The sequence below is a fragment of the Zonotrichia albicollis genome, chromosome 1 (assembly GCF_047830755.1).
Source record: "Zonotrichia albicollis isolate bZonAlb1 chromosome 1, bZonAlb1.hap1, whole genome shotgun sequence".
Lineage (NCBI taxonomy): Eukaryota > Metazoa > Chordata > Aves > Passeriformes > Passerellidae > Zonotrichia > Zonotrichia albicollis.
The window spans coordinates 13463450-13480383 of NC_133819.1; the positions used below are offsets into that span (position 1 = coordinate 13463450).

The 16934-nt window shown below is 38.1% G+C and overlaps 1 protein-coding gene across 9 annotated transcripts in view; it reads right to left on the bottom strand.

Annotated features, from left to right (window-relative positions):
* Positions 1–248: 248 nt before the first annotated feature.
* CREM (cAMP responsive element modulator) overlaps positions 249–16934 on the bottom strand; it is a 41683-nt gene continuing 24997 nt past the window's right edge. For 3 of the 9 annotated variants that reach the window (XM_074558034.1, XM_074557895.1, XM_074557774.1), the window contains 3 exons: positions 16073–16216; positions 8047–8203; positions 5804–6347 (listed from right to left, as the gene is read on the bottom strand). In XM_074558034.1, the coding sequence (XP_074414135.1) occupies positions 6203–6347; positions 8047–8203; positions 16073–16216 (446 nt within the window). In that variant the 3' untranslated portion in view covers positions 5804–6202. The other 6 variants (XM_074558086.1, XM_074557835.1, XM_026796326.2 and 3 more) reach the window with 5 other exon arrangements.

Below are 16934 nucleotides of genomic sequence, written 5' to 3' on the forward strand. Positions count from 1 at the left end.
ATGTAACAGTATAGGCAGTGGGTATTTTTCTTGTAAGTAGTGTATTTCAAAACCAGTCTATTTTTAACATATTTGCCTAGCTGAAGTGTGGGGAAAAGAAAAGAAAAGAAAAAAAGTGTGTCAGTAACTGTTTCAATTTGGGGGAGCATCCAGCAAGTATTTTATCAGGATACATTGCACTGTCCTTTATTCAACTACCACTGGCTCGTTGAAGACACAGAAAACAACATCAGACCCAACAGCTTAGGTCTGCAAGGTATTCAAGCTTTTTAATAAAATACATTTTGTCTATAAACAAATTATCCTTTTAAACAAATATATTATAATCTACAGACATTCAAATATCCTCCAAAAAAATACAAATAGTTGTCAGCAACAAAACCTCACTTTCTATGGTTCGTGGGCAATCAGTGAATGAATCCTCTGGAATCTAATAGAGAGAATTCCTAGAAAGTTTTCTTGAATCTAAAAAATCTTACATTCCCACTTCTCCTGTACTAAGTCCATTCCTTCATTGCTAACTACCTCTTTTCATGAACTTCTGAGAGATCTTTGACACATCTATGAATTTTAATTGCTTTAGACCACCACGTTCAAAACATACTAGAAGAAATGCGATACAAACATGAGCAACTGTCACTTCACAGGAAACAATATTAGTATTTCAGGAAAATGAAAATCATCAATGAAAAAGAACAAAAAATGTATGGAATAGGTCTGATAAGGTGAGGGAAGGAGCTGAAGGTAAAAATTTACACAAGATAAAACAAAAGAAAGTAGAACAGATTTTGAAATATTGACACTTTTCATTCTGTGTTCAATACTGCAGAGTTCTGATCCCTACAGAGACCAATGGGGCTTTTGCACAAAAAATACAGAAATTAAAAAATAAACAGTCTCACATCCAAACTTACTATACCTGCTTGTGTTATACCCTGTAACAGCACTGTTTTCAAACTCTGTGTTCAATCTATCCTAAATTTTCCTGTTTTTCTGTGGCTGTACTTCATTAAGGACCATTTCCAATAGATAGACTTCAGAAAAGCTAATTAGATCAGGCCTCAAATGAGAGAAAAAGAACAATGTCTGCTTTGAAGATCTCAACAGATTTGGGCCACTCACTTGTCATGAAAGCTGCAGCTCCAGGCCCATGTCTGGATCTTTGAAGTAACTGACAACTTCACTGGTAAAAATGCAGGGCTGTCAAGGATTTCAGCATGTTTTTGTTTGTTTGCCAGCTGACAAACTTCATAAAGCTTTTAGTTCACACAACCAGGATCTTGGAGAATCTAGTTCTTCAGAATCAACTTCATCAAGCAAAACACCTCAGTATGCATTAAACTTAAAAATGTGTTTGCAGTTCTGTAAGAATTAATGGAAGCTAGAAATGTGATAAATACTTTGCTTAGGGGAAAACAAATCCTTAAGAGAACTACTTTAGAAAAACCATCATCCTTGGTCCAGACTGAGCTTGTTAAACAGCTCTGCAGCAGCTTTTACCTGGTGTGAGTAGAACTACATTGGGAAGGGCTGGAGGGGAGAATCATGAAAGTGAGAATATTAGCAGCCTCATTCAAGGTTGTTTGGAAATTGTATTTTTGAAGCTGCAAAACAAAAACAATGACTTGGCTAGATAACCAGATTTCTGAATTGTGACATTTTTATAGCCATAATTCCATTCACAAGATGCATTAATCACACTGATTTCACTGACAAAGGCTATTAAAAGAGAGGAAAAAGCTCAGCAGTTACCATAACAAAGACACTTCCTTCACTGTTTTTTCCATTCAAGTCACACAGAATACAATGAAGGTTTTTTTCCTTAGTCTACATGCAGCACTCAGCTCACACCCTACTAACTCTCAGACTCTGTGCATATACACAGTTTTTGCTTCATACTGAACATGCCTGTTGCAAGAAGAAAGAAATAGAAACCTGGGAAGAAAAAATAGAAACCTGGGAAAATAGACTAAAAAATCATTAGACAAAGAAGAATAAATTGATTCTTGCTACCCTCCATTTCCAGTTGGCATGACAGACTATCAAATTGCTCTAGAATTTACCTAAATTATTTTCCTCAGTTATTAAATCAAGCAAATACTAGAACACTTTTGCTGTAATAATGAAATCACTGTTATTCTCATCCACAAGGGCCTCATAGTGCCTTAAACAAAAATCTCCCAAAAAACTAGACCCCCTCCCCACATGACAATATTTTCTCCAGGAAGGCTGACAAGCAAAAGGCAGTTACTTCTGTCAGCTGCTTAACAGCTCAACACTCCATACAGTCTTGCCTTGTACACACCCACATACTAAATACCAAGGGATGAAACAGGAAAAAACTGTGGGCAAAATGAGTCAATCCAAACCAGAAGCTGAGCAGACCCCTTAGTTTTCTTTGAAGTGATATTTAATTCAGAAAAAGATCAGACTGAATTTAGCTATTACACTGATGTCTGCAGGGTACCAGTACAGATCAGCAATTACATGTGACAAGAACAGAAGGAAAACCAAGCAGGAGACAACTTGCACTCCTCAGGACTGTATCAGTGCAGCCAAAAAAACCCCTCTGCAATTATTCTTGCAAACAGCAAAATCTGTGGGAATAACAATCAAAAAGTCCTCCCAAAGAAACTAAATCCACACCTACTCACACAATATATTTATTTTAATCCCTTCCTTCACTGGCCAAAACAGCTGAGGCTGTTTTAGAGAGTCAAGAGAGATCTGTCTGGATAGTCTATAGAGATTTGTCTTTGCACATCTGCTTAAAGAGGGAAACAGCTATGACTCAAAGCTGTACCACCTTAAGAGGAAGCTGACTATTACATTCCTCATCACCCACAAGTCTAGGAAGCTGAAGACATTTTACAAGAGACTATTTTACCTGAGCTACATGAAAATCTATTATGAAAAAAAAAAATTAAAATCCATGCAGGCCTGTGTACACATACTTTCCCTCAAAGGCCAATTCTCTAGCTGTCTCTCTTAAAGAAATTTGCAGTTGTGTGGCTCCAGCAAGAAAGGAGTTTCATACCATAGAAATGCAGTTTTCTAACAGGAAGGAAAAAACCACACTTTGCTTGGTCTTTTTTCCTGATAAAGAAAAAACAAAATTCTTGGCTCTGCCAAATCCAAAGTTGGGCAGTACTCAAATTTTCTTTTAATAAATCAACTCAGATTCACTTGATGTTTCTATATAAAGAATACTATTGTATTGAAAAGGCCTTTTTCCTGTACCACATCCATCATTGCTTCAGTGTGTGCCTGCTGCCCCCAAGGCTGAGCCCATCCTGGCAGCACCAAAAGCAGGGTGGGCAGCAGGTGAGGGAGAGGATTCTGCCCCTTCACTCTGCTCCAGCTCTGGGGGCCCCAGCACAGGAAAGCCATGGACCTGTTAGAGCAGGCTTGGGGGAGCACCACAAACACAAACACAGGGTAGGAGCACCTCTCCAATGAAAACTGCCTGAGAGGGATGGGCTATTGCATCCTGGAGAAAAGAAAGCTCCAGAGAGACTTCACTGAGCCTTTCAGTACTTACAGGACGCTTACAGGAGAGAACAAGAGAATTTTTTACACAGGTAGACAATGACAGGACAAGGGGCAGTGGTTATAAAGAAAAGAGGAGAGATTCACATTAGATATTAGGAATGAATTCTTTACTCAGAGATTAGCACTCAATAAGAGCCTCAGTAAAGATGAGGCTGCCCCATCTCTGGAAGTGTTCAAGGCCAGGCTGGATGGAGCTCTAAGCAACATGATTTATCAGTGAGTGGCATCCCTGCCCATGGCACGGGGGTTTAGAACTATATGATCTTTAAGATTCCTTCCAACCCAAACCATTCTATGATTCTACTAGTAAAGAAATGAGTATCAACTACACAGATGTGGAACAGACAAGGATTCGTCCTATCAAATTTCTAACTGTAGTTAGTACCAAACACCATTGTGAAGATAAAGTGGACTTTTTACTGAATATATATCTACCACACACACACACACAAGTTTTTCTCTATTTAAGTTTCCAAATCCCTTGTGAGTCAGGAGCAATGCCTACCTGTAACAGAAAACAGAGCCACAACAAACTCCCTTGTTGCACTACAGAGGCTACAAAATGGACCTGCAGGTTGCATTCATCTTGTCCAACCTGAACAGAACCTTTGACTTCTGCTGACCTTAGCACTTCAGATGTATTTTCACGGTAAAGAAGATATTTCAAAGTTTACTTTACTTTTGTTCCAAACCTGCATCAGAGCCTTAGAGGTCAGAGGTATCCTTGTTACCTTCTAAATCAACTGATGTGGCTGCAGGAAGTGAGAGAGAATACCTCTTCTTACAAATGGTGTCACTTAGGTACCTAGTGGAATTTTCAAAATGGTCAAGAAAATGATCCTGTGTATTTCAAGTAATTTAGGAAAGAAGAAAAAATCATATACATAAACCAACCACCCCAACAGGGTCAGAGTGAAGAGGGTTAAATGCAAATTGAGTTTAAATTAAATTAGGAAGTCGCAATGACTTCAGTATGATTCCATCCCTCCTCCCCTTCCATACACTCACACTCTCTCACACACACACACCCTCAGTAAAGCCAATTAAGTAGGAAACAGGCCTCTCCTCCTACCACATCAGTAAGGCCATTAGTTCCAGCAAAGTTCCCAAATACTCTGCTCATAGACTGTACTGGCCAAACAATTAGATCACTCCTGAATTTAAAAAGTACCCAGAAGCAACTTTGCATATACACTAGTTCTTTCAAAGCACAATGGAAAGTTGGCACATACTGCATTTACCAGAGCTGTAATCTGGTTTAAACATGGGTTTATTTTAAAAATCTTCAGCTCTCATCTGTAGGCTACTCCAGAACTCAGTGAATCAGCAAATAGTTACCCTGACCACCTGTTTTGTTTGCTGAAATTGTGAAAAGAACTGCACCATCAATCTTCACTACAGGCAACTATTTACAGGTGTACAGGATCTAGAATGTGTAGTATTCAGGATGAACATTTAAATTTTGATGTATAGACCTCCAGTGAACCAAATATTCTGCAGAATACAGAAAATTTAAGTAAATAGCAGCCATATAATAGAGAGCATCTTACAGGTATTTACAATATATTTAGCATCATGTCATGAGCTTAGGTGTGCTTCTTTCCCTTTGTCTTCTTTCAGATACTCATGGATTTTAAAGCATCTCAATCAGGTTTTTAAAGGAAATCAGACACTACACAGGTTAAACAACATGGTTCTATTAAAAACTATCTTTAACCATGGCACTCAGTGACAGCAATACAATACTTTTTTCCACAAAGCAACTAATATAAAAATATGCCATAAAATCATCTGTAGACTAGTATGCTAGTACATACATATAATCATAACATTCTTTTATAAACTCTTTCCTGAGATACCTTGGGTTGTTTGATTTTCTTGTATTACTGGATGCATTATCTTTATGATTCATCTAAAACAATTGCAAAATATTTTTAATGTGCAGGACACTCAGTAACATGTAAAAGTAATTCGTAAATACATGGCAAAGAAACAGCTCTTAGAAATTATGCACTTTTTTACTTTGTTATATTTTTTAACATTTGGCTCCTTGGGAGACAGAAGGATGGTGCATGAAAAACCTGAAATTAGAGCTATGAATTGACAAAAAGCAGGAAAGCATTCAGGAATGTTAGGAGTTGGAATATATTATAAATGACACAAAGAGAAAGCCGTAAGTCATGTTGGCTATGTATTGTCTTACAAAGCAACTGGACATATCTTAGTTCACAGTATAATAAATATTTTTACTAATCTGTTTTGGAAGAGCAAATGTCTTTTAGAGTTTCAAGCTCCTGTATAAGTTTCTTGTTCTGAACTTCTAGCACTGCAACACGACTCTCCAGACATTTTATGTATTCTTTCTTCCGACGTCGACATTCTTTAGCAGCTTCCCTGCAAAAAGCAGAAGTAAAAAGTGCAAACAAAAAAGCCATTTGCATGCCATTAGAAAGCTCAGCAGAGTATGGAGACTATGACAGAATTCCAAATTTTGGAATATCTCCCAAATCAGTCTGAAAACACTAAGCAAAACTGGGTTCCACAAGGGCCTCAAGTGTCTCTTTCTCAAGTTCATATGGCAATCTGTAGAATTGCTTCCTCTCATGCCTTGATTAAAGTTCATAATAAAGGAGGTCCAAATGAAAGACAGTTATTCTGCTTTATGACAATAAAGATCTTTGAGGGCCTTGAGTTCCTCAATGAGAGTCTTGTTTTGGTTTTCAAGCACAGCCACACGATTTTCAAGACATTTGACATATTCTTTCTTCTTTCTGCGACATTCTCTGGCAGCTTCCCTGGAACCAATACAAGGCAAATGACTACAGGAACAGCCACAATATGGCAAAGACTGGATAAATGCAATTACCTGCAATCCCTGTGGCTCCACAATAACAACAACCACCACCACCAACTGCTGGATTGCACAAACAGAACATCGGATAACAGCCAAAAGCAGTAACACAGTTAAAATATAATCCAAAACATCTAGAACTTGAAACGCATCCAGCATCACCAAATACAAAGATGGAACCAATACACAGAAGAATCAAGAAAAACAGGGAGTAAATGATGATGTATTGACTTGACTTGCACTAAACATTAGGATGGAAAGCAGCATTTCTTCTTCCAGTCACATTCTACTTTGTCTGTTTATCGGGAGTATTGTCTTCTGCCATCAAAATCTTAAAACCAAACCCAGAGAATATACTTTCAGAAAAACACAAACGTAACACTACTCTCTTCAGATAAAAAACTAGATGCCAAGCTTACATGAAGATCAAAACTTACAGCATGTTGTAACAATATACAATACAATTTAATCCAAACAAATACAATTTATTAGCATTTCAGAACTGGCTGCCTGAGCACATTTCAGCCACACAAGTCTGTAGTTTTTATTGCTGGCAAATGATAGCCTGAAGCCATTTTGTAGTTCTGCTCAAAAGTCTCTAATATTTGAGCTAAACACTTTGGCTAGTGTGTTCAGAAGCATGTGACTAAACAAGCATTCCATTCCGGAAGAAATATTAGAAGTACTGGGAGTCCTCCTTTACTGCCTTGGAACATGACAAACTACCAAATTGTGAGAGACTAACATTCCAGCAAGTTATGAGCTATAGCATAGGCATTAGTTTTAAAACTGAAGGAAGAAGAAACAAAAAGAAGGCACAACAATGCAGTGATCCTTGTAAGTAATTTAAAATAAAGGACAGGCATGAGAGCAAAGCAATACCATTAATTCAATTATAAGACAAGTGGCTAAGCAGTGTATTAGAAATCTGCAGAGCAGACTATTTCTACTATTAATCTGCCAATGACAGAGGTGGATGCACATTTTAAAAAGACAGACTCCCCAAGGAATAGCAAGAAACTGCACAGAGAAAGACTGACATTTACAACACTCAGTCAAGCCCACGACAACTAATTAAAAAATATACAGCAACTTCACACAATGGGCCTCACAAAATGACAGGGGCACTGCAAAGCATCTCATCCCAGCAGCCAAGTATTTGGCAAAGTCTATAATTATCATTCCATCTTTGAATAAATCCTCCTCACAGCATCATTAATGGACAGCTGCTAATGAGATCCTCAGCTATTTTCCTAAACAATTCTTTGTGGGGATGTTTTAAAATGAAAGAGGCCCTACTGGTCATTTTACTGTCAGTAGTGGGAGAGGACAGGAAGTAAAATGCAACAAAAAGTGTAACTCTGGATCATCACAAAAATTATCTGATACTGATTTCTGAATCACCTAATATTTTCAAACTAAAAATCCACGGCTTTAAGGTCAACTCTAATCTTCCAGAGTTAACAACCAATACTCTGTCCTAGAAGGACATGGGATGACTGAAAAGAATTTCCTGCCTTCCCTTCATCAATTACAGGCAGTGCTCATGACCTTAAGAAGAAAACTTTGTTATAATGTTTGGGGGGGGGGGGGGGAATGGCAGTTTGCAACACTGACTATGAATTATTATTACATAATCTTACCTATTTTTCAAAAGTCTCAGCTCTCTCTTGCGTGTGGCCTCTTCTGCCATTTGCTGAGGGCTGTGCAGAGTCCCTGGCGAGGCTGCCATCACCACTCCCTGAGGTAAGGTGGTTGTGGGAGTTCGGATCTGGTAAGCTGGCATGTCTCCAGTGGCAGCTGCATAAAAGAAACATATTTTAAAATGTATGGTAAAAAAAGAAGTGTATCTGAAAATAACAGCTTTCTGACAATGATTTATCCAGGATCCCAGATACATAAATTATTTCACACATCTGTAATGACACAACTATATTTTTTATCTTAATAGCATTTATTTCCATACTGTCAAGTGTCTGAGTTGCTCTAGCATGTGGCCCCAGCAGCCAGCTGGACTGAAAGCTTTCACATGGCTCTCTTCATACAACATGAGGAAAGCAGTTTGAGAAACAGTTCAGGCAGCGGCACTTCCTGTTTGCACAATCCCACAAAAAGAAGGCCCTGCATATAAACTGAGGTTTATATGCTACCCTGTTCTCCCTGCACAGGATTCAATTTGCTTCAGAAGACAACTTTCTCCTCCTTCCTTGTGATAGCAACAGTACCAGCTTTACAGCCTCTCCTCCTCTTACAACAGCAGTTTGGCAGCCCTTGGGTAAGGAGTGAGAGCTGCTGTTGCTGCAATGAAAAGGAACAGACAAGTGCTCAGGATGTTCAGGCATTTGTTCCCTGGGCAAGAGGACCACACATGGGATGCTGCAACATTAGCAGCAACAGGAGGCAGTGGCAGTTGCACAGGAAGGAGTGTAGCTGCACAGTAAATCAGAGGGCAAAAGTTCAGATTCAGCTCCTGAGCTTAGCAGTTTTGTGCCCTCCCCAAGCCAAATGCTGATCTGATATGACTGGAAACCAACACCTTTCTTACAGATTCACGTCATTTCTTCGTTTCAGATGTACTTGTCCCTTACATGATGTACCTCAACTTAAAAACATGGGGAAGTCCTAAGTACTTGTGTCTTGTCTGACAGAAAACAAAACCAAACAAAAAACATACTCCTCTTTACATTCTGAGCAAGTATTTACCCATTTCCTTCCATTAATATTTTACATTTACATATAATAGAACAAAAATTCAAATTGTGTCATTAAAGCAGCTGTATATAGTTGATGTTTCAGAGGCTATTGTTACACTTATTTTATACTTTAATTTTCCAAAGCATTATTCAAATAATGGAAAAACATGTCTCACAGTTTAACCCCAGCCTGCAACTAAGCACCACAGTCAGTCACTTGTTCACTCCACCCACACAGCTTCCCAGCTGGATGAGGTAGAGCAAACTCATAGGGTGAGATGGGAACAGTTTGATGGAAATAAAATAAAATAATAAATGTAATGAAAAGGAAAATAACAAAAAGAAAGAGAAGTAAACCCAAGAAAAATAATTAATGCAAATTAGAAGCAATTGGTTACCACTCACCAACTGATGGCCAGCCTGCTGCTGAGCAGCAGGCCCCAGGCCAGCTTTCCCTCCAGTTTATATGCTGAGCATGATGCCTTAGGTATGGAATATCCCTCTGGCTATCTGGGGTCAGCTGTTGTGGATGTGATCCCCCACAGCTCTGAGGGCACCCCCAGCCCACTCACTGGCAGACTATGAGAGGCTGGAAAGTCCCTGACTTAGTGCAACTACTGCTGAGCAACAACCAAACCATGAGCGAGCTATCAACACCTCTCTCATCCTAAAACCAAAAAACAGCACTGTACCAGCTAACAGGAAGAAAATTAACTCTATCCCAGCTGACACCAGGTCAGCTTGGAAAAATAAAAGGTAGACAAAAACATCTTGGGGAGGCTGACAGATTGAGCAGTTAACTATAGGGGGGAAAAATAAATCTAATAAAAATATACTATTATTCTTACTATATTAATGTAAGTGCTTCACTAGTTGAAAACCACCAAAAAAAAATGGAATCAAGTTGTGCTTAGACTACAATTCCACAGCCATGTCCTGAAATCATTATCAGCTTAAACCCCATGCACCTCCCCCCCTCCTCAGTCCTGTGGGTAAAAGTGTTTGTGGAATTACAAGATGAACTGGACCAGTGAACTGACCTGGATAATCCCCCGGGGATGTGGGAGGGAGAGAGGGAGGGGGAAATCAGCTCAGAACAGCCCTGTGAGCGATGACAGGCAGCTGCCCTGAGCACAGGCCTTGGTCATCTTGTACATCTACAGGGGAATTGCTTAACCCTTGAAATCCTCCACATTTCTTAGCAGTCCCAGTCACGTCAATGGAATGGTACCTCAGCTCATGAACTACAAAAGTGGAATTTTAGCAACTCTTCAGGCTCACCTTTATGCTGGCCATATTACATCCATCTTACAGACTCTATGGTAAGAACTATCTTTTCCTATCTCATCACTAGGTATTAAAGAGATGTTACCTTAATTTGCCTTAGCTACAATGAATTAGAAATCCAAGCAAACCATTCTGTAGATGAAGTCATGGTGGGAAAGCTCCACAACCCAATCACCTCAGCCTGGCAAGACCAACTAATTTGTTGTCTGTGTTTGACTTAAGCTCAAATGGCAGCAAACAGGACCTACTGCAGCTTTTGTGCAGAGGACTCAGTGTGATCATGTACCTCCAGCAAGACTTAACAAAAGCAAGTCCCTATCTCAGCTGGGATCAGCAAACACCACTGGTAAATGTTCTAGTCTGAGCAGGTCCCAGTAGTGGCAGTCTCTGCCTGACAGTTGTCTCACTTAGAAACCTGCCAGCACAGGAGCACAGATAAACAACTATTCTGGTGGTACTGACCTTGCCAATCCAGACACCACTGTTTAGAAACAGAAAGCATAGCATAGCATTGACAAAGTATCTTTTAGCTGTGCAATAATATATATTTTCTGATATATCATTGCAAAAATATATTTTGAAGATTGAAAAATGTTTTGTGCATTAGCTCAAGAAATTACAATGTAACTGAGTTTCCCAGAAAATGACCTTTGGAAAGATGAAACAGGTTCTAAACACAGTGGGATAAATTTAATTTTTTTTCAAAGTTATTTTAAGCCTAATTATGCATCTATATTACAGTGAAGAATACCTTCCTTTTCAGCATCTGAGACAAATGCCCCACACACTTCACCCAGACTGCCAAACTTCTTTGGCCATTTCTAACGACACTTCACCAAGGTTTAACGTAATTCCTAAGGTACCAGAAACAGAACTGAGAGTGTTAACAAAGCAACAAACCTGGAGTTGGTGCATTTCCCTATCACACTGCCCCGGGTAATTTTTTTTTTTTACCCCTTAAAATGCAAGGGGAGTAAAAAGTCACTGAAAACCTGAAGCTTTTAGTTGAGACTTGCAAAAAGAAAATTAAGAAAGCCAACAGACAACTAGTGAAAAAAACTAAACATGCATTAAAAAAAATAAAATAAAAAAGCAATCACCTCTTGGAAAAAGTAACTTGCTGAACACTAGAGAGCATCCCTGCACTCAGATCTTTCAGTGACTATCCAAGAGAAAAAACGCACGATGCATTTGGATGCCTATTCTCCCCCTCTGTGAGTCATAATGGTAGGACTTGATTACCAAGGGGTTTTTAACTTCACCACTAAACTGGCTACACAAGGCATGAATGGCATGAATCATTATCCCTTTGAGCATTAAATCCATGGACCCTGAGCAGATATTTATCTCTGGGTTAATGAAACAAGCGCGGCAGCAGTGAGCAGCAGCACGTAGGGGCCGGCAGGGAAGCAGTTAATGGCACCGAGCTGCCGGAGGCAATTGAGAGGCAGAAAGGAACTGACTAAATCGCAGCATGACTTGGAGCTGACGTCAATGTGTATCTTGTTTGGAGTTTAACTTTTCCAGTTCCCTACTGCAACACGATTCCAGGAAATCTAATGACGTCAGCCTTTTGAACTCAATTAGCTGAGGAACAGACCATTTTAAGAGTGGAGGAGAAAACAAGCAGGCGCTACAATACTTCAGTTATTGCCCTCCAATCTGTTTCCATTCAGTGTGTTTTAATACTCGGAGCATAGGGTTAATTTACACGCTAGGTTGAAGCCCATGGCTATCAAATTCGTAGCGTCTATTGCTCAATAAAAAAGGCAGTTGTCATTTTTACAAAAGAAAAAGCAATTATAAACACAGCAAGATATATGACTATCACCACAATAAAGAAAAATGCAAAAGTAGAGTGGTGGATTGTTTTCAGCAAAATCCTCCATCAAATAATAAAGAACAGTTACTGAATCAATGTGTGCAAAAACTCATACACTAACAGTGATTTTTAGTTTTTCCCCCCCGAACAAAACTGTTAAAATTGCCCTGGAATCCTACACTAAGTAGAGAGAATTAGAAGCTATTTGCATGACTTTAGAGAGAAGAAAGAATTACAGCAACAGGTTCAAAAGAAAATGCCACAAATATTAACTAAACACTGCACAGACATACAAAAATACCATATCAAAGGCTAACAAAATTTTTACCTGTTTCATCTCCTGTTACAGCCATGATCAACTTCTGAACACACGATTCTGCTGCTCCTCTACCAGAGCTCAGCATGAACTGTTCCAAACTACCAAGCATGTGCAGGATTACAAGCAAGAGCACTGACATCACAATGACCTCACTTGCTTACCGCTGTCATTAACATGCTCCATCACTGGAACAGCTCCCTGAAACTGCAGCCCAAAGAATTCCTTTTCCAGTAAACCTGGTTTTTTTTTCCTCTTCCATATTGCTATAAATCCTAGCTTTGTTCTTTTGCCCTGAATTATTCATAAAGCTACAGAAAGCACTCACCACAAAGCAGGCTGTTAAGAAAGACCTGAAAATTCACAGCACTGACTGACAGAAATGAAAACGTGGCTCTAGCATTCATGAATGAATCCAAATGATAAAGTCATGATTGGATAGAAAATAAGGAAATTTAAAACAGACATGCAGTTGTTTTCATTGGAAGAGTTCCAATAAAAGGCAGAGAACTCTGTTGGACAGACATGCAAGACAGGAAAGCTTAATAAGCTGTAACAAATGGGTAAATGAAAGGCTAGAGCTCTTTGCTTTGCAGGAAAACCCACAACCCACTCATTTAATTTCAGTTAAAAGCTTCAGAAATTATTAAGGAACACTCCAACGAAGTAAGTCAGCCTAAAGCCAGTGGTTTCAGATGCTGTACCAAGCAGAACAGTGACTCTGGGTAAAGGCTACCTCTTCCCTCTTTTTTCAAAATATGTCCAAGAGATCTGTTGGACTCTGTTTTAAAATATAAATTAAAAAAAAACAACAGCTCAGCTCTAAGAGAGTTACTCCTTATTTACATCAATGCAAATGAAATAGTTTCAGACCAAGAGTCTGGTTTGTATGTAGGTTACAACAAACTTCTAAGGTGTTTGTACTAAACAAATTCAGAGTGGCAATTTATCAACTGTGAAACTGTGCTGGATGGCAGCACTGGAAGCATCAATGTTTGCATTGATGTTCTGTGTTTTACATCCTGTGTGTACAGGAGTGTTCTGCAATTACAGGAGCACTTCAGGATCAGATGTACAGAAGATCAGAACTAAAGCACAAGAAGTTCAAGCCACAGATTTCAAATATCACTAACAATGTAATGAAACTACACATAGATCCCAACAGAATGATTTTTACATAACTTTTCTACACTCACTTTCATTAATAATCAAAACACTTCCTTCTTCAGCGAGCAAAAAATCCTTAACCCTTAATGTGTTAGGAAACTGCCCAGACACTAGAACTGCCTCTTATTTTGCCTACAAATGTAAACTTGTAGCAAATACAATGTCACTCAATTGGATCAATATATTTAGCACTTTTATCCTAGTATTTTTCCACACCACAGGTTATCAGAAAATACCAAACACAGGGTTTATGTCATCTTATCCATTATTACATGAGAATCATTAACAAATACTTTAGAAAAAAAATTAATACATATGCTATCTGAAAGATTCTGAAACAGATCTTTTCTGTTTCCAGGTATTTGTTATATTCTTTTCTTCTTCTGTGATAAAGGAAATAAATTATATGCTGCCTACTCAAAATCATTATAAAAATACATATGTAAGTGGTAGGATTAGTAAGCAGAATAATTTTTCTATTATAATCTATGTTATCAAAATATTAGGTGAACAGTCAACTACAAAGTGTACATAAATGACAAATGTTCATAACCTGCACTCCAACAGACTTCCTGGCATATGCAGGATGAACTGTAATAAGGACATTTCAGACACTTGTATATTCAACTTATTCCATTGTTCCACTCCATTGTAATTAACTCAGGTTTGCTGCCTTCATACAATTGTATTGCTGTAAATAGTTTCACAATGTTTTTATAATTTTTTTTTTACTGTAGATGTTTTGTTTTTTCCTAAAGATTTGCTAATATCAATAGCATGTAGAGTAAGTTGAAGCCTTTTAACTTCTCATCATCTCCAAGTTCATGCTCATTTACTGTTTGCTTTGTACTTTTCCCTGTATGTTATGTCACATTTTTGACTATGTTAACAGCTATGAGGCTCACTAAAGCACTGGACTTTGAACCAAAGGAACAGAGAATTCCAGGAAATAAACTTCTCTGAGCAGGGACAGAGAACAAATCCATTTACTTAAAAGTATCTAGATGCTTCCAGAAATATGATGTAGAAGGCATTCAGTTACTGTCTCTGAATCCATTTTGAAAGTTTCCATCACAGGCAAAACACTTAAAGGCCAATTCCATCTTGTGGAGCCCATTGCTGAGACTGAGCAGCCCTGTCAGAGAACAGCTCTGTAATGGAGAGTCTGTAAAGGAAAAATCACTCAAATGGAATTCCCAAGGACTGAAATGCTGCCAGATAAAATCCTCAAATGCTGTGCTTCTTCACAGATGGGAAGTTTAGGAAGCAGCTGAGGAGTTACTCTTTCTGCCCCTGACACCAAAGCTCTGAAGAATCAAAGCAGTACCTATAAAATATTACAGTGAACCTGGAGAGATGGAGGCGGCCTCTGATTTAAGGGATGTGCGGGCACACACACAGAAAACATATTAGACTCATACTCAGAAAAACATGCAGCACTAGAGTGGGAAATTGGTTTGGGGACAGCCAAATTTGGGACTTAGGGCTTTGTTAAGTATATAATCATAGTAACATTTTGGGAAGTTGTAACAATACTCTCTGAACAATAAAAACTTAACATTTGGCTAAGGTGTTTTCATTTTATAGTCTTAAAGCACTTGAAATGCTTCTGGAAAAGTCTTGGGACAACAATGTATTTTGACATTTATTTGATGATCCTCATCCACTTCATGAATACATATCTAAATCCTTCCTAGCTTTTCTCATGGCTTATTTCAGATAGCTGTTTTGGCTCAAGAAAGTATTCATACAGCCCTCCCTCCTACTTCTCTCTGTCAATAAAATATTTTTTTTTAATCTGTATATTCTCCATAGCTATTAATTTAGTGTCTCCATAGAGAAATCTATCTCCCATTTTCAAAAGGTTTTCATCACGTCACATGTGCACTTTATAGGACCTTCAAAGCATTCCTCTGTGAGAAAACTAGCTTCATTAAAGGATCTGCTTTCTAGTAACTGCAAGAGCCGTAAGTTGAAAGGAAATTCTGCCCTAAACACATCCCAGAATCTTCAGAATTTGTTTTATTAACATTAACTGCTGAAAAAAACAAATTTGTTTCATATGTTAAACTATGTAAACGATGTGCACCTTCAGCATCTCACTTCAATCTGTAGCAGTACCTTTATTCCAATTAAACATGTCTCAAAATTTGCAAAGGACAATCCAGAGCAGAAAGTGATGTTATACTGCTATTTCACTCTTTTTAACCAAACACAGGAGCAGCCTTACTAAGCAGAGAACCTGAATCCCTTCCTAAGACTCTTTGATCTTGCTATGAGTATTTTACTTAATGGTGCAATAATGTCAACATGAAATAAGAAACATTTTAAGAAAAATTGTTTAATATGAAAAAATGAAAACAAAGTAGACTATTAAAATATACCTTGAACAACAACTTGGCTTCCAGGAACAAAAAACTGTTGTGTGCCATCAGATGACTGTGCTGCATATTGCACAATGGTAGCACCTGGCTGAGGAGCTCCCGAATTTGTCACAGTCTGAATTGTACCACCTTGAGATATGGTAACTAAACAGGGAAAAAAAAAGAGAAGTTAGGCAACAGAAAGACATAACAAATGCTAAAACACATGCAATAAACACTGTCTTACAGGACTCCTGGTCCTCTCCTTGCTTAAGGACCAATTGCATGATAAAACTTAGATAATATTAATACTGATTTCCATAAATATAAAGTCTATTGTGTAGTATATGCCATACATATAACAGATAAAAAGCAGTGTTCAACCCATTTTATCTCTGTTTCCAGAAATATTAACTCTACTAAAATAGTTTAAATATGTGGGGGAAAATCATAGCTCTTAGCCATATAAAAGTGATGTTTTAAATGCTAACATAGGAGTTATTTAAAAAAAAAATCTTAAAAAGGTTGTTTATTGACTCTCAGAAAACAAAATCCAGGACATCAAGACAAAGGAAAATAAAGATGTCTAACACTAACAATCTTTTCCTTAGTGTAAGAAAAAGTTTAGCACAACATTTAACCAGGTTGTACACAGTTGTACAGAGCCCAATACTCATGTCAAAAAAGAAACAGAACAAAGTGGGGTTCTTCCCTCAATGTAATAGCAATATGAAAAAAACCCAAGTTTTTTTACACTTTCCCCATTAATAAAAATCATACTGCCTTCTTGCCATAATCAAGTATTTATAAAACTGCAATTCTCTAGAGACATCATTAATTGTATATTCCTTCTGAAATTAGCATTGCCTTTGTTAAACACAGA